General features: G+C 46.5%; 4 protein-coding genes across 5 annotated transcripts in view; 1 reads left to right on the top strand and 3 right to left on the bottom strand.

Moving 5' to 3' along the window:
- Window positions 1-5,831, bottom strand: part of tanc2b (tetratricopeptide repeat, ankyrin repeat and coiled-coil containing 2b) — a 39,038-nt gene extending 33,207 nt beyond the window's left edge. Inside the window, exons 1-2 of one of the 2 annotated variants that reach the window (XM_049758247.2) lie at window positions 5,486-5,831; window positions 4,714-5,115 (exon numbers count right to left, since the gene is read on the bottom strand). The gene's annotated coding sequence lies outside the window, so the exon portion shown is untranslated. The remainder of the gene's footprint in view (window positions 1-4,713; window positions 5,116-5,485) is intronic. The other variant, XM_049758248.2, reaches the window with a different exon arrangement.
- A 1,413-nt stretch (window positions 5,832-7,244) lies between these two features.
- Window positions 7,245-9,657, bottom strand: cntd1 (cyclin N-terminal domain containing 1). Its single transcript, XM_049758345.1, has 8 exons — window positions 9,619-9,657; window positions 9,348-9,524; window positions 8,418-8,493; window positions 8,133-8,289; window positions 7,910-8,072; window positions 7,652-7,796; window positions 7,471-7,567; window positions 7,245-7,406 (listed from the first exon to the last, which is right to left on the bottom strand). The coding sequence occupies exons 2-8, from the start codon at window positions 9,511-9,513 to the stop codon at window positions 7,302-7,304; spliced, it is 909 nt and encodes a 302-aa protein (XP_049614302.1). The 5' UTR covers window positions 9,514-9,524; window positions 9,619-9,657; the 3' UTR covers window positions 7,245-7,301.
- A 149-nt stretch (window positions 9,658-9,806) lies between these two features.
- coa3a (cytochrome C oxidase assembly factor 3a) lies at window positions 9,807-10,844 on the top strand. Its single transcript, XM_049758936.2, has 2 exons — window positions 9,807-10,067; window positions 10,512-10,844. The coding sequence occupies exons 1-2, from the start codon at window positions 9,872-9,874 to the stop codon at window positions 10,607-10,609; spliced, it is 294 nt and encodes a 97-aa protein (XP_049614893.1). The 5' UTR covers window positions 9,807-9,871; the 3' UTR covers window positions 10,610-10,844.
- A 179-nt stretch (window positions 10,845-11,023) lies between these two features.
- On the bottom strand, window positions 11,024-24,091 carry wnk4a (WNK lysine deficient protein kinase 4a). The gene is made up of 21 exons (XM_049758935.2): window positions 23,948-24,091; window positions 23,292-23,819; window positions 19,419-19,591; window positions 18,674-18,894; window positions 18,447-18,604; window positions 17,755-17,843; window positions 17,476-17,692; window positions 16,811-17,126; window positions 16,537-16,667; window positions 16,373-16,446; window positions 16,174-16,309; window positions 15,987-16,103; window positions 15,292-15,465; window positions 15,043-15,097; window positions 14,845-14,976; window positions 13,913-14,586; window positions 13,773-13,851; window positions 12,551-12,980; window positions 12,261-12,469; window positions 12,069-12,160; window positions 11,024-11,999 (listed from the first exon to the last, which is right to left on the bottom strand). Exons 2-21 carry the CDS (start codon window positions 23,778-23,780, stop codon window positions 11,997-11,999), a joined length of 3,969 nt encoding a protein of 1,322 aa, XP_049614892.1. The 5' UTR covers window positions 23,781-23,819; window positions 23,948-24,091; the 3' UTR covers window positions 11,024-11,996.
- Window positions 24,092-24,430: the final 339 nt, after the last annotated feature.

Genomic DNA, 24,430 nt, shown 5'->3' with positions numbered 1-24,430 from the left:
ATGGACTTGCTCAAGTCCAGCAGAACTACAAAAATAAACGCTATTTTTGGCAAGTTCTTGTGAGATACAAATAGTGACCGAGCCCTGCCGGGAATAATGAACTGCCACAAAAAAAAAAAAAAAAAACGACTCCACAAAAATGTTTCAAATTGGACCTCAAACAACACATTTACGGTTTAATAGAGCCATCCGAGAAAAATCTGATTGTCATCAGAAATCTCAGCACATCCCCAATCACATGATAAGCGACTTGTGCGATAGGAAGCTGCGCTATCTCCGATCAATAATCCCATTAAGATTCCCGACTGGTGTGTTATTTTGCAGGTCTTCTACGCCGCCTTGTTTGATTAGAATTTTACAAAATCACACGCGGTGCCTGAGCGCTTAACTTCCCCCAATTGACGAGTAAATAAGTGCGAGGAAGTCGATTGTAAGTGCGGCACAAAGGAGTCGTGGACGTTGTGTTTTCCTCGAGGGTGTGCGTCCGCGTTGCTCTTTGGGTGAGTCCTATAATTAAGCTCGACCCGTTGATGGGAGTCGAAACAAACTGAATGGAGAATTCAACCAAGCGAGAAAACGGTAAATTTATTTAATACTTTTGTAAAATACTGTCCTCTGTGAGCGAATATTTGCTCCATTTGATTATGCAAATGAGCACATGGTGCGCAGGCAACGATAGCTGATATGAGGTTAAAAAGAAAAATGGCCATATGAAGACACGCGGCATTTAGCAAGGTCGATTTCCCGCTGAGATTACTGCGCTAGCTCACGAGATGACGGCGGCGTGCTGTGACTCCGGTAAAAATCGCTAAATCTTCCTTCTGACTTTTCAGTTTTTAAGTCTGAGACTGGAAATTATGAGGTGTAAATCCATCTTAAATCGGTTCAATCCCTCGAGTCAGAATGTCTGATGAACAGACGGAACGGATTTGGTAAAGTCTTGAAAATCTTTCAAGGCCGTATCGTCGCGACACCGAGGCAACTTTTGCATCTAACGTTTGACCGCTCACTTGATCTCATTCACTGTTGATTAAACGCCGGAGAGTCGTCCCCGCGGGGCCGCGTCGGCGTTTCTGGCGTGGCAAATGAGATACGGCTCGAGCGAGCCGCTTCGGATTAGCCTCGTCCTTTGAGCCCGTTTCATTACGACTCATAAAGAACGAGGCGTCGCGGGGAATGTTGCTCGGCCGTCGCGACGCTAGCTCCTCTCTGTCTCTCGTCGTCTGGATGATAAGAGCTGGCCAGACAGAAATAAACACAAAAGTGTCGTCTTGGGGAAAGAAAAAAAAAAAAAAGTTCCCTAAGCCGCCAGTGTGATTGTTAGTCATTACCTCCAGGGCTTGCTGTGTTAAAAATGCATGCCCTCGGTCCCCCCGTGTCATGGCGGCTCAACTCAAAAGAGCATAGAATATGTTTTGCTCGCAAGCAGCATTAAGCAACCGTGGCGTTTTCCAGCTGGATATCAATTAGACGCTCATTAGGCTCTAAGAGAACGTGGACCTCCCCCCCGGGGGTTACCCACTGCGAGACCAAGCGACCTTGACCTTGAGGCGCCATGTTGCCAGCCTCGGGAGACTGTTACATCACCTGAGCTTCCTCTCCTGGAGGTTCAGAGGGAAAATATGGGATGTCTCGTGAAACCGCGATATCATGCTGATTAAATAAATAAAACGGGGGCCCTAGTCCAAACTAATAAATAACAAGCCTAAAAATGATCAGTGTGACCACACGTGGAATTATTCTATTTAGGCCCACCGCCATGCCCGCCACGCCCGCCTCTGCACACAAAGCTGAAGGAAACAGCTGCGCTCGCAACAACGACGCCGCTTGTCCTCGCCTGGCAATTTACTGCCGAGTTAACCTGCGAATGCCGTTCCGACCCAGGTCTCCTGCTGCGCACGTGGACGGAGGGGAGGGGCGAGGAACAGAGCGTCCATTTAGGTGCTACAGAGTGCCAGTGTGAGTGGAGGTGGGTCAAGTCACGGTGGTGGCTCGGCGGTCCAGGAAGAACGCTATTTGCTGCTGCCTAATCCAGGGGCGGATCTATGCGAGTGGGATACGGGACGGAGAAAATATGGACACCCCGGCAATCCGCTAATAGCGACAGATGTTGAAGGCTTTGCGTTCATTGTGCAATACAAAGGTCAAAAAGGGTTGGACAATGCAAACCGTGACTCTGGCCAGGAGGTTCTCCTCCGGAACCCATGCGGCAGCTGGGCCCGGGTCCAACAGCTGCCTAACAGGCTAAGCGGGTCCCCCCCTGAGGACGCCGGCAAAAGCCTAAAATGCTCACAGCACTCGGGAGAAAAAGGGATTAACGTGATTCATTAAGGCTACAATGCAAGTCCGGTTTGTAAAAGGCAGCGAGACGTGTCGTAATAACTTTAGCGGAGGTCAAAATTAGCAGGCAGACTTGTGTTACTTTAGCTAGCAGCTGTGGTCCTGGTTCTAGCAAATGGCATTCCGCTCTAAATCCGCATTCCTACTTGTGAAACGCCAACAGAGGGCGCGGTTCATTTATTGCCTTTTGAGAAATCCACTTAGTTATTCAGTTTTAAATGATTTTTTTTCCATACATGTTTGTGGGGTGAATAGAATGCTCGACAATATCGCTTTGATTTAATCACAAATGTTCCTCCACCAACACTGCATTAATACGACTATCCACCTTCGGGCGTATTTTATAGAGCTGTGATAGGTTGCAATATATTCGAAGACTCTAATATTGCCTAAGTTTTTTTTGTACAACACAAAGGCTGCTTTGCATTTTTCCATATTTCATTCCAAGAAGTCGCTTCCTCTGGGTTATGTAGGTCAATAATTCATTTTCCTGCACAAGCCTTGAATGCATTACTGCTTTAATATAATAACGTATGGAGCGTTCAATGATATTTTTATCATCTAGACAAGTTCAAGTTAAAGAACAATGTCGGTATTTAATTAATTTACAGAAATCGTATCGTTCCGAAAACCTTAAGTAGGCCTCGGCATTGTCTTTTTGTACGCGCCGCTATTGCAGAAGGCGGAAACAGCGGTGCGCTGTGATCCAGTGGACTGATCCTAAAATAGATTCTCTGATGAGAAACAGACAACATGAACGTGAAATAGAGTTGGGGGGGGGGGGGGGGGGGGAGGATAAAAAAATAATAAAGCCTTCCTCGCATCACTTTTCTTTTTTGAAGGCATCTTTGGGAATCAGGGCTGGAGAAGTACATCACGAGAGCTATTTTTAATATTCTGATTACAAGAACAAAAAAACAGCAATAAATCTCAGATCTCATGAGGTCTATGCTGATACCGTTTTTTTTTAACCGCCAGTTCCTGAAATGCAGTTTTAGATTGATATTGACAAAAGCGACTGTTATAAAGCACAGCAGGTGTCACTTGTAAATGGACAGTAAATTAGGGAAGAGAAAAGGCACTCTGAGGGGAAGGAGTACAATAAATTGTCATAAAAGAGGAACTACCCGCCGCACCGCGATAGACTATACGACAACATAAACACCGAATGTTGAGTTAGCACATCCTGTTTCATTGCGTGTGACTTCTGGATGAATATTTGGCTTTTGATATCACAGAGCTCCGGCTCTGGAAGCATGATATAAGCTAAAACGAGATTAATTTGCTTTTTTAACCTTGTGAGCATGGCAGCTTTGGCTTGTCCGGTGGAAAAACGAGGCTTTGTCTGACCGACAGATAAAAAAACTTTAGCGAGAGAGGAGGGGGGAAAAAGCAGCACAATGGAAAAGCACGTTTGCAGATGACAGAGGTTGAGAAGATAAGTCAAACCCGAGACATGATGTGATCAGAGGACCCTTTGAGGCCCGACTGTCTTTTATCTACATCGCAGAGAACCACCTTTGGCGTCGTAGACCTACTTTTACTGATGGTGTCTCATTCCCGTCGTAAAACCCACGCTAAGGCCAACAAAAGCTTATTGGAGTTAAGAAAATGAGCGTCCGGTATGTGGTGGGCCTTCATTAGTCTGATTAGCAAGCCTTTGTTGCAACATGCTATTAAAGCACACGTCTGAGGATGGAGCAGATGTCACATACTGGCCTCCAGCCACTCAACAAGTAACAACAGCTTCTTGGCTTTTAACGTTTGACTTTTACCGGGAAGCGCGTGCTAACTCTAGAGCCGAGATTCAAACCTTCACCATGTGGGCCCTTTTAGACTCCATCCATCTATTTCCTATAGTGCATGTTGCCATTAGGGGGACCTGGAGACTTTCTGGATGATTAGTTTTAGATGCACCTAAAATGTGGAAAGGAGAGAACCCACGCAAGTAGAACAAGTGAACCGAGCAGAGATTCGAACCCACGACGGTGTAACAGTCTAACCACTAGCCCCCCTGTGCTGTCAATTTCTATTGCATAAGATCAGAAGGTAGACCACTCATTTTGTTTACTTCAAAAAAGATGTGTGTGTGTGTGTGTCTAATAAATTAGAACAATGCATTGCAGAGGTAAGGGTTATAATATAAAAGAACACATGTTGCCTTGTGCAGCCTGCATAAAAATGTGTTTGCTATTTTCTACAAGGGGCATGCTTCCTCATTAAAAACTCCATAATGGGTGAGTGGGGGTCGTGTTCTATCTTGAACAGGCTTGTTTGATTATGGGGAGAACACCACACAAGCGTGTTCTATTCTAAACCTGCGCACAGAAAATGCAGGAAGTTGGAAGATACAAAGAAAAATGTCTCGCTTACCTGGAGGCTTTTCCTACACTCGGACCTTTGTTTTGCAGCCCGACTCTGGCATCACATCTCGTCGTCCTGCTCTCTGGCCGACACACGATCTCTCCGGCGGACCGAGCAGAGCCACTCTGCGGTGGTTTGCCGCACCGGACGACGACTCATGCAGGACGCTACCGGCAGCGACACCCATGGGAGATAGGTTGAAGCTAGCTCCGCGCCGCTGATAGAGTCAGGCTTTGGGCCATGTGCGCCATGGGTGCCGGTGGCGGTGTGTGGTGGTGGAGGGGGGTTCGTCAATCACAAGCAGCCCCAGGCAAGCAGTGCCACGCAGCGTCGCAACAACACGCTGCTGCTGACAGGACTTGCCAAAGTGGCAAGCGTCAGCAGCTGTCACGCTCCACTTCCGGTAGCGTCCTACAAATTAAGAGCTCCATAAGACAATTTCAAAATAAGAGCTCCAAAAGACTATTTCAAAATCATGTCTGTTTAGTCCAAATACTCCAAAGTCAACATTTATAGACAAAAAAGTCACGTATTTCCCAACTTCTTTGTATTTGAGGTTTCCATGTCTAATTTTTGATCTTGCCACGTTAAGACACAAAGGACCTGATTTAAATGACACAAAACAATATGTACACACTAACATCTTCAAGTCGCACACTTCCTTGTGGCAAACCACTTGATGCTAAAAGGCCACAAAAGACAAGCGGGGGCTCCAACATGGTGGGGGTGTAAAGTGGGTCTCGCCTGGTGAATTATGCATGATGCAAGGGCGCACTCATACCTCACTCCTTCATCGTTATTAAAGGGAAGCGCCGGTGGATGTCAATCACAATTCAATTCTCCTCCTCCCTCCTCAGACGAGCGTTTGATGCACGAGATGATCGATGGTCGCCGCCAGTCACGGTTCTCGTGCACCTCTTCCTCCATCGATATGATTAGAGGGCCATCAGGCACTCTTACAACCTTCGAGATGCGACAAAAGCGTGTGTGATTAACATACACCAACACACACACAAGTAAATGGATGAATGGGATGAATTTAAAGCAGAAGGGGTCAAAGGTACAAAGATAGAAAATCAAATGTGGATAGTCTGAGGAGAGTAAATTGATTTTTAAAAGCTTTTTTTTCCCAATTGGATTCTGATTAAAAAGTCATACATTCGAGTTAGGACGGATGAGAGGATGCATTCTGATGACATTTATGTGGAATATTTTTTTAAAAGGGGAGCCTGAGTTTATTGATATTTGTTGCACTAATTTAGCTGTTTTTCCTCAAATTATTTATTCATGTTATTCATTTTTTGCTACCGTTATTACTATTTTTTTACTGAATATTGCGAGTCGAAGCAATGTGACGGTCATAAAGCTTCTCAAAATGGCGCCGAGTCGAGGGCAGACAAACTCAACACTGCTCCAGTGTTAAATCAATGCTCTGCTTTCAAAATCTGCAAAGCCTAAGCCGTCAAATTCTGATGGCCTTACATGGAGACCTGAAAAGAAACAGAAAAAAAAAAAAAGAAGTGGTGGCTTTTGCGACACGCTGTGTTTGCGAGTATACAACATCCATCAACCAGGTCAAGTTGTAAGCAATGTGGCTAAATATAACCTTTAGTCTGAAGCCTTAACACCGTGTTTGTCAAAACTCCATACGGGACATATTTGTTCTTGAAAAGGTTTTCTCTCCCTAATGAGAAATACCCGACGGAGGCCCCTGGAAACGGCGTTGCTCACGATGGAAGTGGTCACAGGTGGCCGTGGTTACCACGCAACTTGTCTTTTCTGTTGTGAATAAATAAATAAGACTGAACTTAATATATGAGGCTGTTTAAGGCCACATAAAAAAAAAGCACATAGCGTAGATGTACAGGAACTGTAACCTATTTAAACGTGGAGCAACAGCACGCATAGCAACAGTCGCTAGGGGCGAGATTGCTCGCTCGCTTTTCAAGTCCTTGTCAAAAGGTGACTCCCTGTGGATGTTTGGGTCTGTAATAAAATGCTAAATGTTCGCCGCAGTCAAACGTTCGTGTCAGGCGAGGGCTTTTATCACCACGCAGACGATGTCATGTGGACAAAAATGCGCGGCGAGGGTGCTTAGCAGCCATCAATCCAATCATATTCGGCTGTCAACTTCTCACAAAAGTGTGTTTTTATTGCACAGCGATAATGTAGTCAAATGGTGGAGGTAGAGCGAAAGAGTTGACTTGATTCACGCTCCCCGCCACCTGCGGCCGCCGAGTCAGGCGCCGTGGCGGAACGAACGGAGCTCAAGGCTCGCCGTGTTGTCTCCAGATTAACCTCCAGCGTGACCGGCAGCGAGAGTGGGCTGCCACTTCAATGATTCGCCACAGTGGAAAGACCACCTGGGGGCCTTCGAGTCACTAGGGAGAGATGTTCCCTTCTCTAAGAAACGGTTTTGATGCGTTGTTCAGGCAAAAGTATTGGGACACTGCTCTTAACGTCCGTCTAGGGAGCCCACTGTTGTGCCGAATGGATTTCAAATACTTACCGATGAAGCAAAAGTAACAAACCAAATACTGTTGTCGCTTCTGATGTGAGCGATTTATTCTCGTCAATGACGTGAGCAGAAGAGAGCATTAAACATCACTTGGGGTTCCCGTGAGGAGCGCGAGCGTGACTTGGGCAAAGCTGCGGATGCTGGTGGTGGAGATTCCTGTGATGTGGCTCAGTTCTTGCACAACCTGCAGCGCAAAAAAAGACAAATAATGAGCGCCAACGGCAGCGCTCCAGTTTCAGGATTCTCACCTGCTGCCAGTCTCTGACGTGGAGGATGAAGGCGCCGGCGGCGATGACGCCCACGCCCAGGAGCATGCAGTCTTCTGTCACCGGCATAAACTTCTCTCTATTGTTCATAAAGCTTAGTAACCTTTACAAATGCAGAAAGATATTCTGAGCGATCTATGGAATGTTCAAGAAGCTGTTGCACCTCTGCTCCGCGGTAGGATGGGGGCTCTGCGTGGTGACGGCCAGCAGAGCGTCGTAAACCGCGTCGTGCTGCAAGCTGACGAACCGGAGCACGTGGCAGCAGATGTGGTGCAGGCGCTCCACAGGGGCGCTTGATTCGTTGTGGCCTGCGGATGTGGGATGGAAAAATTGTTTTTTCAGTTTTTAATCATTCTAGCGATTTTTTTTTTCCCCATGATTTTAGATCTCAAGAATTTATTCAAAAGCGGCCCAGCCATACCGAGCACCTCCAGAAGTACTTCCACGTAGGTGAGAGGGTTGGGAGGGTCCAGTTGGAATTGCAGACCGTTCAAGACCATCAGCTCCGATTTTAGAACGTCCTCTTTGGAAAAGTTGAGGCCCACTGAGCGCAGAAAACGTACAGCCTTGTTGATTTCGACGATCTGGTAAAGAAGACAAGTTCAGGATGTGTTATTGAGCTTGTAAGTCGCTTTCTGTCTTACCTGGCTTTGCAGTGACAACTTGCTGGCCAGCTGCACGCAGGACAACACCATCAAGGCGAAGTTATCCCGGATTTTCTTGAACGCAGCATCCTCACGGGCACTCGCTTCGGCCTCTCTCGCACCTCTCAGCAAATGTGTGACGTGTTTGACCATGAACCTGAGATGTCCAAACAAAACCAGTTGTGGGAAACAAATCATGAGTATCAGTAATTCTACCTAAGTACATCTTATGAGTATTTTTCCCATCTATTCAATCTGAACGGCACAGCAAAAATGGCTTCTTACCTTCGAAGTAATACGACGGCGTGATAAGCGACGGGCAAGTCCAGTCCGAGCTCCTCGCACATCAGCAGAATGTATTCTGCGGAAACATGCGTGTCAGCAAAGGGGAGCTGATATACAACAACAATGAAATATTATACAGTCTACGGTACATGCGGAGGCAGCTGATGGAATGAAACATCGGCCATTAAGTCTCAGAGTGTTATCGATTGTTCCGCTTCTGTTCAGGAGTGCCTTATTAGCACGGCGCTAATTCATCATACAGTGCAGGAATGCACAACAGCAAATAGTGGAAAAGGTCACAAGTTCAATTTGAGAACCGTGACAGTTCAGAGGTGCAGGGTTAGATTCCGGCTCTTGTATGGAGTTTGCATGTTCTTCCCGTGCCTGCGTGGCTTTCCTCCCATATTCCAAAAAAAAAAAAAAAAAAAAAAAATTGTGTGATTGTGATGGTTGTTTGTCTATGTGTGCCCTGCGAATGGCTGGCGACCAGTTCTGGATGTTCAAAGACTAGGCTTCAGCAAGCCCTCAACCCTCGTGAGGATTAAGGAGTTCAGAAAATTTATTGGATGGATGCATATTCTATTAAACACATTTTGATATTGCGTATGAGGAATAAGAATTGAGCAGAATAAATCATCCATTTCCAGCCTTCCAATTAGGCTGACAATTTATGCAGCACCACCCCCTGGTGTCTACTGAAATTGACGTCAAGGTGCCCACTTGGGGTCAGGAGGTAGTTAAGGACTTGAGGTTTTCGAATTTATTCGACAACTGAAGGGCAGCCATTTTAAGTTTTTGGCTAATTTTGGCCTGTAAAAAAAAATAACGAACAGCGTCACAATAAACTAAATGCAGTTCGAAATTATCTGTCAAAAGTATTACTATCAGTAATGGCCATTTCAACGTTTGCCAACTAATGTTATTACTTACCAAATAGTCTTTTATCCTTGAAGGCTCCGCTACAGGTGGACAAACTGCGGAGGTTATCTTTGTTTCTCTCGTTGAGATTGATGAAATAGTCATTCAGGATTTCGACGGAGGTTTGTCGAAACCTTAAACTTTCAGGATTCGCCATATCTTCTCTGTTCGTCGTCATTTGACCGGTCACTACGAATTTAAAATGTTGAAATTCAATTAAATGTTGTCAAGTTTCAATTAGTCTATTGTCTTCTATCGTATTTTCACAGGATGGCGCTCTTACCTTGGAGTTTGTGACCTCGGAACTGAAGCCGTGAGTAAAACCGGGGGCGGGGGAGGACAGTTTTCTCGTTGCACATTCCGGTGAATGTTTCGCGCCGGACATGTTTAATAGATGCATTACACTGATCCGATCTGACAACAGCATGGATTAGATCTTTAGCGTTTATGTGCATAGTCGCGCTCAGTGTCGATGCTTTGTAACTCTGCAGGAGCAACTTGTGAAACAAGCAGGTTATCTAACTAGCTCCACAAACATGGCAGACAAGCCGCCGAAGCCATCCGACTCCCCGTTTGCAACCAGGATAGACCCGGCTAAGGAGGAACTGTCCCGGGAGCAGTTGCACTTCATCAGGCAGGTGGAGCTGGAGCAGTGGAAGAAGAAGACGCAGACGTTACGCACGCGGAACGTGGTGACCGGGATCGCCATTGGGGCGCTAGTGCTGGGCATCTGTATCCTTTTGCTAATGCTAAATGCTAACGACAGTGCAAGGTGAACTCACTACTGACACGAATTCGTGTTTTTCCATCAGATATATTTTTTAAAAACGATGATAAATGTATGATTAAGCATATTTAATATACTGACAACTGGAATTGAAAACAACAGCAAAGTAATTTTGGAGAATGTGGCAATTCATTAAAATCAATTCATTTTTAAATTCATTATATTATACAAAATGCATTGTCTATTTTTAATGATATATATAAAAGTAAAGGTATTTCTAAAATTATTTAGTGAATGTTATACGCAGTTCTTGTTTTTTGTGTATTCATAGTTATTCTCTGAAGTTTTTTTTTTATCTAAATATAATTTCCAGTATTATTATTTTCATCTACAGTTATGCTATTTTATGTTGTTGTTTTTTCCCCTTAACTGCTTTCACCCACACACAGACGGCTACACGTTCTACTCTGTCTCCCAAGAGCGCGTCATGGACGAGTTGGACGAGGAGGCCAAGCGTGCCCGGACGCCAAAGACTGGCGCCAACTGAGGTGTCCAAAGTCCAGATTCTTCATGGACACCTCAACCAGCTTTTCTTTGTCCATCTCAGAGATAGCACTGGACTCCTATCATGGGCAAAGACTTTGCTGAATGTTTTTGCAACCATTTTGTGCAAGATTTGAAGTGACCTTCTGCAGCGGACAATGCACAACACTCACAAAATGGTTGTAAGGAACTGTATTTATGTCAATAAAGTGATGTACGGCAGATGTATGGTAAAAACACACTTGGGTAATTTTTTTTATTATTTAGTATTTATTGAGCTGGGAAATCCACTAGAGTGAACATCCAATGAAACATCAAATACAAAATAAGACCGTAAAGTATAAGGGCAGGAAAAAGGCACATATGGCAGCAGCTGAATTGTACAGTTTACTGTACAAATCTTTGAATATATTATTTGATACTTTTTTTTTCTTCAATATCCAGTGTGACTATTTGCTAAGGCACATTGATCGGCCATTCTCCCTTGTTTTATTGTATTAATAAATGGACACAGTTTGACCGACAAGAAGTGTGTTAAATGAAAATGCTAAAGTGCATGAGGTGCTTGATTGATCTATTCCAATAAACTAAAATGTATATATATATTTGTTTTTGTGCATGACAGTCATTGTGTAAACAGTCTATAAATGCACTCTACCATGTACAGTATATACACATGTACAATCAAAAGCCAGTATTATTAAATATTGGAAATTATTTCTATATTCATCTTGTACTGGCTAAATAACCTCTGCCAAGGAGCGAGTAGATTAAAACACACCCAAAAAAATCTGCATTTTTCCCTTCATTTGTAATTGATTTGCAAGCATATTTGATAGCACTCGTAAAATATTTATTTGTAATATTTGTATTTTCTGAAAACAATAAGTGTCAATACCAAGATTTTTTACGGTCTAGTTGCAATTAAATTTTTAGTCATAACACACTTCAATTTCTTGCATTAAATTTTAGTGAGCCTTACCCACATAATGCAATATGCAAAGAAAATGCACTTTTGTTGATCTTTCCATCTCACATGATATGAAGATGTGCATTTAAAATTGCAATTATTCGCTCCTTGGCGGAGATCTCCACGTTTTAACAATTTGTCTTCAGCCATTTTACGGTTTGACCTCACTGCCTGTCACAAGATGGCTGGCGTCAAAACAAAAGAAAAAAAGGAAACACGGTGGACTGTACAATCCAACTTGACGGCCGTGGCTGTGTGAAATGAAATGTTCCTCACCGAGCAGGCGTGACATTATTATTCCCAACATGTAACAAATAAATGAAATTCCTTCACATTCCGTCGGATTAGAGACGTCGTCGTCTGAATGTTTTGTCAGATGAGGTAGTCCGGAATGTTCAACGTTTTGCTCGCCGAGAGTTTCTTACTGGGGAAAAGAAACGAGAGTGAGATGGTAAGCCAAGAAGAAGTGCACGACGGGCACGTGGACTCTCACCATTCTGCTGAAGTCGGAGAAGGTGACACCTTTACTGGGTTTGTCCTGGGAGCTGCTGCTGCTTCCTCCCAGAGAATTTCTCCTGATGATACCTGAAAAGTTCAAATTGAATGAAAAAAAATTAAATGATTTGATACAAGTCTGGCTAAATTTAGCATCTAAATTGGTGAAGCGTATCATAGCAACCGTCACCTTGGATGGGCTGTATGTCCAAGCGCTGGAGGCTGTTCCGACGTGACGGTGGGAGCCCCCCCGTGCCCTTAGACAAGCGACGCTGGCGGCTGGACAACATGGCGGCGGGGGAAACGATGCCCGGCGGCGGGACCTTGCCCATCTTCTCGTACAGATCCTTGATCTCCTGCTTCTGAGCCGCTTGAAGTTCTTGAACCTCAGACAGATGTCTGTAACCATAGCAACGTGACTTTAAGCTCAAATAGTAAAGGCCATGCTCATTTTTGTTTTGGCCGCAAATAGTCACTCACTTTTCTCGAAGCTCCTGGAGCTCATCCAACATGTCTTCGTCGTCGTCGTCGCTATCCGAGTCGTCGCTGCTCATGTAGGACGCACCGTGGCTGTAGGTCATGGTCCAGAGGTGGTGGAGCGCGTTGCCATATTGCGGGCTTCCGACCGCGCCGTCCCACAACCGTCCGTCCGCTTCGGGCGCCGTAACCGACAGCCCGCTGTCAGCGGATGTGCCCATTAGGCTGAGGCTATGCGCCCGCCTCTGCCCACGTCTCCTCGTCCTCGGCCGCTCTTCTACCACCACCTCTTCCTCCTTCCTCTGGGTTTCCGATTCACCATGCCCTTCCTCGGTACTACTCGCATCTCCTTGCGGCAGCGAGGCGACCACCGGCACGTCGGCGCTGGGCGACACCTGGAAACGCCCCACTGTCACCGTAGCGGCTGGACCTCCTGCCACGGAAAACGAAAACATCTTCACGATCGTCTTCTTTGTTGGTGTATTGTTTCTCTCACAACCCATGAGTTGGAACATGTGGGCGTGATTGTGATTTTCCACTGCTAATCATTGTTTTTCTTTTTTAATCGAATCAATCAAGTGTTTAAAGGACCAATCAATCACCTTGGGACAGTTGGACTAATCAATCATCAGATCATTTTCCATGATAACAAACACTTGGTTTATGAGGCTTATGTAACTTTTCAGTTCACATTTTCTACATTTGGACAATCAAATGTACAAACTGCAAAGTCCTTTAGCTCCATGTTAGCATCTATTTGGAAACTTTTGTATACGCTTAGTGTACAGCGCTCTGTGGTTATCATCACTCGTAATATCCTGTCCACGAGACGTCCTTGTAGCAATAAACCGCGGAGAGGGTTGAGGTTGGACGCATGCAAACAGAAGGACTCTGTTTCGAGTCGAGAAACACAGACAAGTGTGGGAGGGGGGGAGGCTTGTAAATGAGCACCTCTGAACGCCCATTGGTCACCGTCGGTGGGTAGGGGCCGACATGGCACCTACTCCCACACAAGACGGAACATTAGCTACCACACCAGAGATTACGCAATGGCTCCTGGGGGCAATAGGCAATGGTGTCAGGAAAGGCGGCAAAAGAGTATTTAGAGGAGAAACATGGTCAAAATGGCCGCTGTGTGTGTGTATAAACAAGCACATGTGCTTTTTTTGTTTGGCCTGCAAACAAGCGTGTCATTTTTAACAGCCAAATTGGAATCATTTATTACCTGAGGGGCTCAATTGGGACACTTGTGGGGCTGTCGGGGATCCGCAGTTCAGTCCAGACAGAGTGCTGATGGATGATAACTAGATGGGAGAAAAAATATTAGTAACGTGTTGGTTGTTGAAGTAGATGATGGACACTCACCGTGCTCTCTGGACTGTCCATCGGCGAGGGGGACAGGTCCGACGACGAGGTCGAATTGTGCACTTGAGATAGGACCTGGGCTGAGAAGGTTCCAAGATCCTCCTGTATGGGGTTGTGGGAAGTGGGGGGTCCGGCCTGCTGTGGTGACATCTGCGGCGGGGTAGTGGGGGATGTGTCCTGCCAATTTTGAGGGAATCCATCCATGGGTGGCGTGTTCCCCGAGTTTGGGTAGATGTTTGTTGGGTACGGCACCTCTAGCGTGGGGATCTGGTAGTACGGGTACGCCGTCTGGGGGTGGAAGCCCCCATAGGAGGGCATCCCCTGCTGAGCAGGAGGGATGAACGACTGCGCCATGCTCATCGCCATGGAGATGACGTTGGCCAGTGAGAACAATGGCTGGCTGTGTGGGGGCCACATGCCGGGATGCTGGGGAGCGGGTGGGCTCTCGCTGTCTTTGAGGAGATTCGGGGAGCCCGGCGGTACAGGGGATGGGACGGACGGAAACGTGGGGCTGCTGCACACGCGGGTGAGGGGAGGATGGAGGCCGCCGCCCGCTAACAGCCCTGGTTTGGCGGAAGCCGGCCTGCCAGGGTGCGGGAACGGAAAGTTGCCCATGTAGGGCATGTGGTAAGGGGGCAGGAGGGACGCCGTGTGGTGGTACGCAAGAGGAGACCCTGGAAGACAAACATGTGCAATCAATCCACACGGACAAGAGAAGACGTCTTTCCTCTGGTCTTCATGTGCGGCATAAATTTGTCGTTCGTTCAACAACGACGTTTTGTTCCGTGTGTAATTGCAACCCCGTCACCATCGTGACCGCAGGGGGAACGTGCAAATGTGTCCCATGTGTCCTTCTGGATCTCATTTTGGACCTCACACACCGACGGGCGGTTTTGGAAAATTCCCAGAATCGCTCCTGAATTTAAATTTACCTGGCGTGTTGTGGAACGACTGCGAACGGACGAGCGGTCGTCCGGCTGACGTCAAGTCCGGGGTGAAGACGTCGCCGTTGGCGCAAGGAGGCGAGCCGCGTTCCACCATGCACGGGTTCGCCGCAGCAAAGTCTAACAAACACATGAGCGTCAAGAACCGATGACAACATGTACCGAAAATGTGAATAACTGATTTACCCGGCAGGGAGGAGGAGAAGTGAGTACATGGGAGGCTCTGACTGTGCAGATCCGGCTGCAAAAAAAAATCCGGGAGTCAATCACACAAGAACTCTTTATAGTCTGTGACTATTTCCATCTTGAGACCTCAAGTTTGTCCAACTCCTTTTTTAGAACTTTACTAAGACTCAGAATAGCACAGGACAGATACCTGGAAAGCCTCACGAGATTCTGAGGTGACCAAAAGTCACGGTTACCGCATTCGCTGACCTGGGAGGAAGACAGCGGGTTGGCTGCACTGTGGAAGGCAGGCTGCGGGGGGCGCTGCCCGCTCGGGTGCACGGGCTGTTCTTTCGTCATGAGCGCTTCCGCCCTCTTGATGATGTCACCCATTCGGTAGATGAAGCCTTCCTTTTCCGACGGCAGGATGAACTCATTGTGCACCTGCGGCGAAAACAGCGAATACGATTCGAATGAATAAAAATAAAATCGCAATAAAAGCATGGTTTGGCAATTTGCCAGTCCAACTTTATTTCGATACCATTTTTAGTTTCGGTAATGTGTTTACACGTATCGCTAAAGTCCAGCTTGTAAAAAGTACTTCATTTGTATTTATAGTGAACACAAATGGATCATCAAGTGCAGCGTGTGAGTAAATGTGACCATGAAGTGGACAGAACGTTCTATTTGTGTATCCTCCTCCTCCTACTTCTCGCTTATTACTCCTTCTCGGGGAAAAAACATCTCCCAGCGTGCTGTTGCGTTTCAAACGTCACGACCGAGTAGCTCTCATCGCGTTTTCATTCCACCTCCAGCTGCTGTGCCAAGATGCCATTAACAGCCGTCCATTTTGAAAGGAACAAATCAATCAAGAGCCCAAAATGAAAGACTGAGATTTAATTATCCCGTGGTGTAATATAACCCTGATTTTCTTTTCAAAATTCATCCTGGTGGTTGTGACCTACCATGACGGCGGCGATGTCATCCGGGTTGTCTCCGTCCAGGTCGAACTTAAACGTCACCATCTTGTCGTTGTGCGTCTGCAGCTGACACTCCACCACTCGGTCCACCTTGTCGGATAGCTGGAAGGGAGTTGAGGGGTGATTTAGGCTAAAAGTGTGATAGGACACCCAAAGTGTGATGTCATCATACCCCGGTGATGCGTAGCCTGGAGCGTACCCGCCTCCTGAAAAGCTTGGCAGAGGTTCGCCTGGCGATTGTTTTCTCGTTCTTCTCAGACATGCCCTCGTAACCGTCGCTTAGACTGGAAGTCACGTCGGAGGCGTAGCTGAGGAAAAAAAAAAACGTAATTGTGGGCCGATGTGGACGTGGAGGAAGAGGAGTTGCATACCTGTCCCCGGGAGAGTTGAAGCCGCTTGGAGATCCTGGTTTGATGGCTTCCATGTTGTTAGATACGGCAATGCTCTGTTGAGACACGAGGTGGAGAATGACTTTGACTTTTCGTGTGTACAAAACAAAATGACGGCTGGGTGCGTTGATTGACGGCCCGCTCACGGAAGGGAAGCGAAGGGCCGGGATGGGGAGGCCGTTTGTGGTCGGGGAGTTGGTGGAGGAGGCAGGAGGCGTGGCCTCCAGGGGGTCTTGGAGGCCCGAAGAACTTAGGTCGCCGTCCGTCTCGCAGTCAGCTGTCCCAACAAAAGAGCATGTGATGCACACATGACACACTCGATGACCCCGAGCTTAAGTCGGACAGAATTTTTTTTTTCAAACATCACGTCTCGGTCACAAGTTGCTGATTGTGTATGATGATTACGTAAAGCGGACGCACAATTAGCCGAGGAGAGGCTGTTGTGGCGGATGTGAAAGTGCTGCTCGGGTTCCTCCGTCTCTGCGGGGCAGCCGGAGCTGACGGCGGAGTCCGCCGAGCTGGTGATGGGGGACAGGAGGGGGGAAGGCGAGGGGGCGGGCGGCGCGGGGGAATCGGGGGCCGCCGCATCGTTGACTTGCGGGGAGGACGAACGTGGCCTCTGTTCCTCCGCCTGCCTCCTCAGCTTCTCCCGCTGGCGCTTGATGGCCGCCACCCGGTCCCGGATGGCCTTGGCCACCAGCTTGAAGTCGGGCTCGCACACGAAGCCCAGTACCACCTGCAGACACACACACACACATGGTCAGGGCATAACACGGAGTGGGACATACGGTCCCGAGCCGAGTCGCATTAAGACATCTGAAATTTAATCTCGATGAAAAGCGAACTCTTTTTCATTAAAAGTCACCTCTACGGAGACGGTATAAATAAAGGCCTCCTTCCGACTCACATTTCATGCCAGTGGAAAAAAAAAAAAAAAAAGCTGTGCCCTTGAGCGACTAAGTGTTCTCGGGCTTCACATTAGCGTACCTGTCACAACAACTCACGGCCTTCTAAAAATCAATAGTGATTTCCATAATTTATTCCCATGTTATATTTTCCATTCGGTTCTTATTGGTGCTCCTCACCATCTCCTGCGCCACCTCCTCGGGGACATCCTTGTATAGCTCAAAGAGAAACTCAATGGCGTTATTGTCCTTGTATTTTCCGTGGAGCTTCTTGGTGTCCATGCGCAGCCAAAGTTTTAGGCCCGACTTGAGCGTGTCGTCCTCCTCGGCAAGCTCCACGTGGACGCCGTGGGTCTCTTGGAAGAAGGGGTGCTCCAGCAAGTCTTGGATGGTGTACCTACGGGCGGCGTTTTGTTTGATTACGACTCGGGAGGAGATGATGGGTGATGTCGGGGGTACCTTTCGTCGTTGTTCATGTGGATGCAGCCTTCGATGATCTCTTTGAGCTCGGGAACTTTCACGTTGTAGAAGCTGTCGGGTTTGATCCCCTGCGTACACACATTTGTGATTTTTTTTTGGAATTATAAAAAATGTGCTTAGTTAAAAGCGAGCAGAGATTTGTTCAAGTGAACGAGTTCGTCACTGCCGCTTTCATCCAAGTATATAAAAAAACTCCCGTGGCGAACCTCAAAGCCACAAGCACAAGGATTTTTTATTTTTTTTCCGTCCTCTGAGCGTTATCACGAGAATGCGTTGAGATTAGCGTGAAGTGCAGATAAGCGGCGGGGGAAAAGGAGGAGGAGAAGGAGGAAGCGAGGTCAAAAAGCCAAAACACGGCAACGGTGTGGTTATCTGACGTCGATGTGAGTCGAGGGATTTTTTTTTTGCGGACGCCCCTGGGGTACTCTGGCATTCGTTTATGAGGTGAGCAATTAAACAGGAGGGAAATTGTCGACGCCTGAATTCGCACGTCGTCCTCGGGACACGTTCTAACTTATGTGATGTAAGCGAGCATAAACAGACGTCTCTTTGCGAGCAGAACAGAATTTTCCAAAACACATTCCCGCCCGTCGTGCCGTCGGCGCCTACGTGCAGACGTTTGGAGTGTTTGAATTTGAGTTCAGACACGTAAATTGGGTTTCGCTACTTACGCTGGTGACTTTGCGGTAGATCTGCGCGGCGTTTTGGCACTCGGAGTAAGGATACTCGGAAGTGGCCATTTCCAGGATGCACATCCCGAAAGCGTAGACGTCGACCGCCTCGTCGTATTTCTCCTCGTACATCTCGGGAGCCATGAACTCAGGCGTTCCTGTCAAGAAATTAATCAGCGATGTTAAAATGAGAACAGAAATGGGAGTTTTTTGTCCCGAGAGCTCACCGATGACACTTTTGGCAAAGGAGGCGCTCTTGAGCGTAGCGAGGCCGAGGTCGCCGATCTTGACCGAGCCGGTGGGCCCGGTGATGAAGATGTTGTCACACTTGAGGTCTCGGTGGATGATGGGCGGCGTGCGTGTGTGCAGGAAATGGAGACCCTTGAGGATTTGGCTGCTCCAACGCTGGAGCAGCTTCAGTTTCATCTCCTTGAACCTTTTCAGATAACTACGGAATAAATGAAATAAAATAAATAAATAAATAAATAAAATAAATAAATACATAAATAGATAGATAGATAGATAGATAGATAGATAGATAGATAGATAGATAGATAGATAGATAGATAGATAGATAGATAGATAGATAGATAGATAGATAGATAGATAGATAGATAGATAGATAGATAGATAGATAGATAGATAGATAGATAGATAGATAGATAGATAGATAGATAGATAGATAAATAATTAAATAAAATTAACTAAAATAATATAATATAATATAATATAATATAATATAATATAATATAATATAATATAATATAATAATATAAATTACTAAACATATATTTATAAATTAAATAAATTTAAATAAATAAATAAATATATATATATATATAATTTAATTTAATTTAATTTAAATTACTAAACATATATTTATAATTTAAATAAAATAAAATAAAATAAAATAAAATAAAATAAAATAAAATAAAATAAAAGACAGAATGGTTTATTCTGCTTGCAACTCACGTCTTGAGCGTGCCTGATGTCATGAGCTCCGTCACCAGGATGATGCACTTGTGTCCCTTCACCGTCGACTTCCACGAGTCGTGGAAGCGCACGATGTTGGGATGCTGGAGGCCCTTCAGCATCTCCACCTCCTCGCTGAAACGCTGACGCTCCGCTTTGGTCAGCTTAAGAGTCTGCGAAAAAGATTCTCATTTGCAATGTGGAGCAAAATAAAAGCAAACTGTACACTTAGCATATGCTAGCAATTAACCACGACGTCAACAACATCCTCGGGGAGAATCGAGGGGGGTGCACACATGATTACATAACTCATACAAACAGTGGTTTGATAAATGGCTGTTACCTAAAGTAATTAGCAACAGCAGTGGAAACCACAAGCTCATCCACCCTCGATTGCATAATCGGAGCAATTTTCCAAAAAGGTTGGGGGGGGGATTACAGGTTTGAAGCCCCCCACCACCATCAATCCATACATGCACTTCAACACTGCAATGACGCCACACGGACAAAGACATTTCTTGTGCTTCCTCCGTGTTCCCTGAATGGAGCAATTTAGGAACTTAGCGGAAACATCTCAGGGGACTTTGCCCGCCATGAATCCCGCTTTCAGGATGAATTCTAGGAAGAAAAAAAAAACCATCGCCTCCTCGTGTGTGTTTGCGCTTACAATCAAGTCGAGGAAACCCGGCACCCCATCGCTCCTACCTCGCTACCTGTCAGAGTGTCTCTCAAAGGGCCTCCTGGAGCTGGGGGCACCGAGGCCGAGATAAAAATCAGCTTACAGTCAGCAAATTGTAGCCGACATGTACAGCAAGATTTTATTTTTTTTTTCTTGGCTTCATGAGAGCAATCCTCCAGAGTACACAAATTGGAAGGATTTGTTGGAAAAATCCTGCCAGGGGGACTTTCCACTACGGCCCATGAATATAGCATAACATTCCTCTTCTCCATTGAAAGCCACAAAAATGAAACAATGGAGGAACAACTTGGGACATTGCAATTGTGTGCTTATATTGAGGCGGGAGCGGTCTAATGTCTGGCAAGACATTTATTGGCAGACAGAGTTATAGTGCATGACGCTTAAGCCAAAGAAGGAATGGTCTGGATAAAGTTGGCCGTGCAAGGCTACTGTCCAACTTTTCCATGACACGTTCGGGCCCACAACACAAACAACTATAAATGTGAAAATGTCAACACAAAAAAATATTTTTGGGCACTCACACTTGAAGCTGGATTGCATTCAATTGGAATATAATAATTGTATGTTGCATAATGCACAGGAACGTGTAGTAAACATCCCGCGGGTTATGACTAAATGTGTCTCAGCTTTTCCATCATCTCTTGCAGCTGCATGTTAGCGGGAGAGAGCGGTGTTGATTGAGCAGAGGGGGTCTAAGGGGGGGACCCCTCGGGGGACCGGTCGGTGCCACACGATGTTACATAAGCGGGATGGACGGCGGATGCGTTAAGCTGGCTTTAAGACGCCCCCCCCCACTTACTCCCTGTCAGCGGCCCTATTGTGACAACGGCAGCAAACACTTGTGGGCCGAGAAAAAAAAATTATTTTAAGTCCGTATCACTCAGTCCTCCGCAAATCTCAGATTAAGGTCAAAGACAAAGAGGCGTGAACCGAGCAGGTCTGACTGACACTTTGTATTGACACTCATGTATACAGTGTCGCCATTGATGCAAGTTACAAGAACTGAGGTGCCAGTGTGCCCCTTCCAAGCCCAATGTGACGTGCGGTCGGGGAGGTGAACATTTGGTCTCCGGGGAACACACCGAGGGCACGTACACGGCACCTCGTAAAGTTTGACAAGTTTCAACAAAACTCGCTCACGTGGACTTGACAAAAAAATGCTGCAATAAGCAAGCCGGGCTAAAAAACGGAACAGAAATATCTCAAAATTTTTTACAAATTTGTCATGTAACAAGAAGTGTACTTGTACTGTATGCGGTACATCCCAGGAAGTGTTGCGTCACCAGGTCCCAGAGGGCCCGAGATTAGCCTATTTACTCGTTTATTCTTAACGGGCCTGAACCCGGCTAATGTTTACTGTCACGGACTAGCTAAGGGTGCGGTCTATAAACTGCACTTAAGCCTTTTTGCCACTGATCCCGCCACCTACACTCCTACTGACCTGCTCTGGTTCTTCAAACGACATTACAAACTAAATGTACCCTGCTTCTGCAAGCTAGTTGGACTCAAGTTACATGGATCAGGTCCCAGCGGATGTGGTATACAAAGCGCTGCTATGCAAAAAGCTGCTTGTCACGTGACGGGCATGCATAAAAGATTGATCGAGAACCAAATAGGAGCGAGCGTGGCGTCCGAGAAAAGTCCGACTAGAGTACAGGCTAGTTTGGGGTTTGTTTAGGAAACCGGATTGCACCACACTGTACATGTTCACGTTTCCCCGCACAGCCTGTCAACACTGTAAAAGAAAACATCTCGGCCCAGCCCGCCAAAAATGGTGTCACATGATCAGTACTTGCTGACTTTAATAGCAACGTGACTGAATCGATTTTAAAATAATGATCAATTAATCTTCTATACATAGAGATCATGCGTTTTAACCACAGTTGTGGTCAGGTATATTTCCTGGAAGATGGAAAAGATTCATCATGTGGCAAAAAAAAAAAAAAAGCTCCGCCTAGTGGCGGCATGTACAAAGCCTCAGTGTCGCTCGGTCGGGCCAACTTTCCACTTTCTCAGCATGAAGCGTGTCGACTAAATTTGTAAACGCGGCAGTTAAATAAAAATTCACACAGAAAACACTTTGACTGACCCTTTTACCAAATAAGAGGCCGACATGTAAGAGTTGTAATAAAAATGCCACCACTTGAATTACTGTCCGGTCAGGTCAACGTTGATTCTGCTTTTTATTTTTTTGTGTGTGTGCGTCAACATGAGTTCTGACGTCCATCTCGTAAACGCTTATCATTCGTCCCTCCTTCAGGCTTCCTTATCAACAAATAAATTTTCCAGGACAGGGGTGGGCAACATCTGACATTTGAGAGGGAGACTTTTTTTTTTTCTTCACCTTTCCGCCTCGTTCTAGGTGACTTGCAGGTGAAGCGCCTACGCCTGCTGCTACATCAACATGGCAGGCCTCCGTCCTGTTTAGCCAACACACTCCGGGCAGGCGGGGGTCACGTTAGGTGGAGATTTCCGGTGGAGATGCTGAGGTTAACCCACCATGGGCTGTAACCGTATCAACCACCTCTAAGCTCATTAGGGGAGATTAACTAACTAAAACTGGTAGGAAAGATTTCTTTCTCTCAACACACCTGACAGGTAGACTTCTCAGGGCGAAACAGACTAATTCCTGGGATACATGGTAATTTTATATGATTGCCATGAGGACCATGGGTGGGGCCTTGGAAAAAACTGGACCGAGAACCCATGTGGGAACTAATGCTGCATGACCTCTGCCAAGATTTCTAATGAATACGTTAGATTATTTGTTGTCCTAAAATGTCGCCGGCAAAATTACTACTGTGTGTATTTGTGTGTGTCAGTGGTGAAGGGGTTTTGTTTGTGGCTTAGGTCAGCACCTCAAAAGTAGCATTTGGCTGCCAGGCTAAAGTGACACTGTCAATGTTAAACCTTTAAATCCTCCATTGAGCTACCAAAGCATGGCAGGAGGCAGCTGCTGCTCTCAGTTGTTTACATCACACACAATCACACACAAGCGTGTTGAAGGCATGCAGAGAGCCAGCACGGTTGTCAGTGACAACAAAGCTTACCAAAGACCAAGCTCCAAGGTCGGCAAGGAACGATACCGGTGTGATATGCTAAATGTCAGAACTTTTTCTCCAGATTTAAAAACTCAATGACCAAGCTATGATGTCATTGACAGGACATCCTACCTGAAGCTCGCACCAGGCCACTTCCACCGTGGTCTCTGTGTCAAGGCCCTTGTAGACGGTCTTGAAGGACCCCCTCCCGATCTCGATGTTGAACTTGAGGTAGCGTCCGTCAGGTGATGTCGCTACCGCTTTAGTTTCCACGTCCTCCTTTTCTTCTTCCCAACGCTGGTCAAAGTTGAGGCGAGACGACACCACCCGGCCTTTACCCTCGTCCGGCGAGTCGGCGACAAGCGGAAGGGGGCTGCATGGTGGGGTGTCATCATGGGGTTTCTCCTCCTCCTCCTCTTCTTCTTCAGCTCGGGATTCAGGCAGGCTGAGGATGTTCTCGGCCGACCAGGAGAGGGCTTTGGAGAGGGCGCCGCTGAAGAGGGGGGAGTCCACATCCACGCTGATCTTGTGCAAGCCGTACGAGTTCCGGCGTGCGCCCAGGCCGTGCGGCTGCAAGCCCGGGAAGCCGCATCCTGGGATCTCCACCTGAACGTGTGACATGGTGCGCTTGGCCACCAGCAGCTCTGGACTTGAAGGTACCTTTGTGGTGACACGGTACAATTACAACTTTCAGAAATACAATGAAATCAATTTAAATAAAAAAATTGAGAGGGGTGATGCCATTTTTTTGGGCAGAAAACATGGTCAATTAATATATAATTACTCACTTGGTCCTTAAGCTGCGTCAAAATACATGTTCCTCTTCATGAAATAGTCCAAGCTTGTCTTCAGCAAGAGTCCACACCTGGAAAAGCAACGAGGAGGTCTGTTCCGTGTATATATGAAGAGATATGTGAGCAGCAGCAGGATATATCAAGAGCGCTCTCCTTCTCGCCCATTAGCTCCGCCCCTGTCCTGTACTCTCCCCTCCTCACTGCTTTCGATGACTTACCACAAGGAGGCGCTTTATCTTCTTCATCTGGGGGTGGTAGCTGGGTCGTCTCCCACCCTTCGTGACCATGTCCTTCAGCAAGATGCTGAATCTCCAGTTGCCGCGTCATCAGGAGGTGAACGAGGAATTCAGTGTAAAGCGCTTTGAGGGGGATTAACAGGTGGGAAAGAACTATACAAGTGAAAGACCCATTTACCATCTGGAACACACGCAAGCAAGCAAGAGGCTTCTCCGGAACTTTAACACCCCCCACAGGCGG

Source organism: Syngnathus scovelli, chromosome 21 (assembly GCF_024217435.2).
Source record: "Syngnathus scovelli strain Florida chromosome 21, RoL_Ssco_1.2, whole genome shotgun sequence".
NCBI lineage: Eukaryota > Metazoa > Chordata > Actinopteri > Syngnathiformes > Syngnathidae > Syngnathus > Syngnathus scovelli.
Note: the sequence above shows the minus strand (reverse complement) of the source record. Positions and strands in the feature narration are given on the sequence as shown.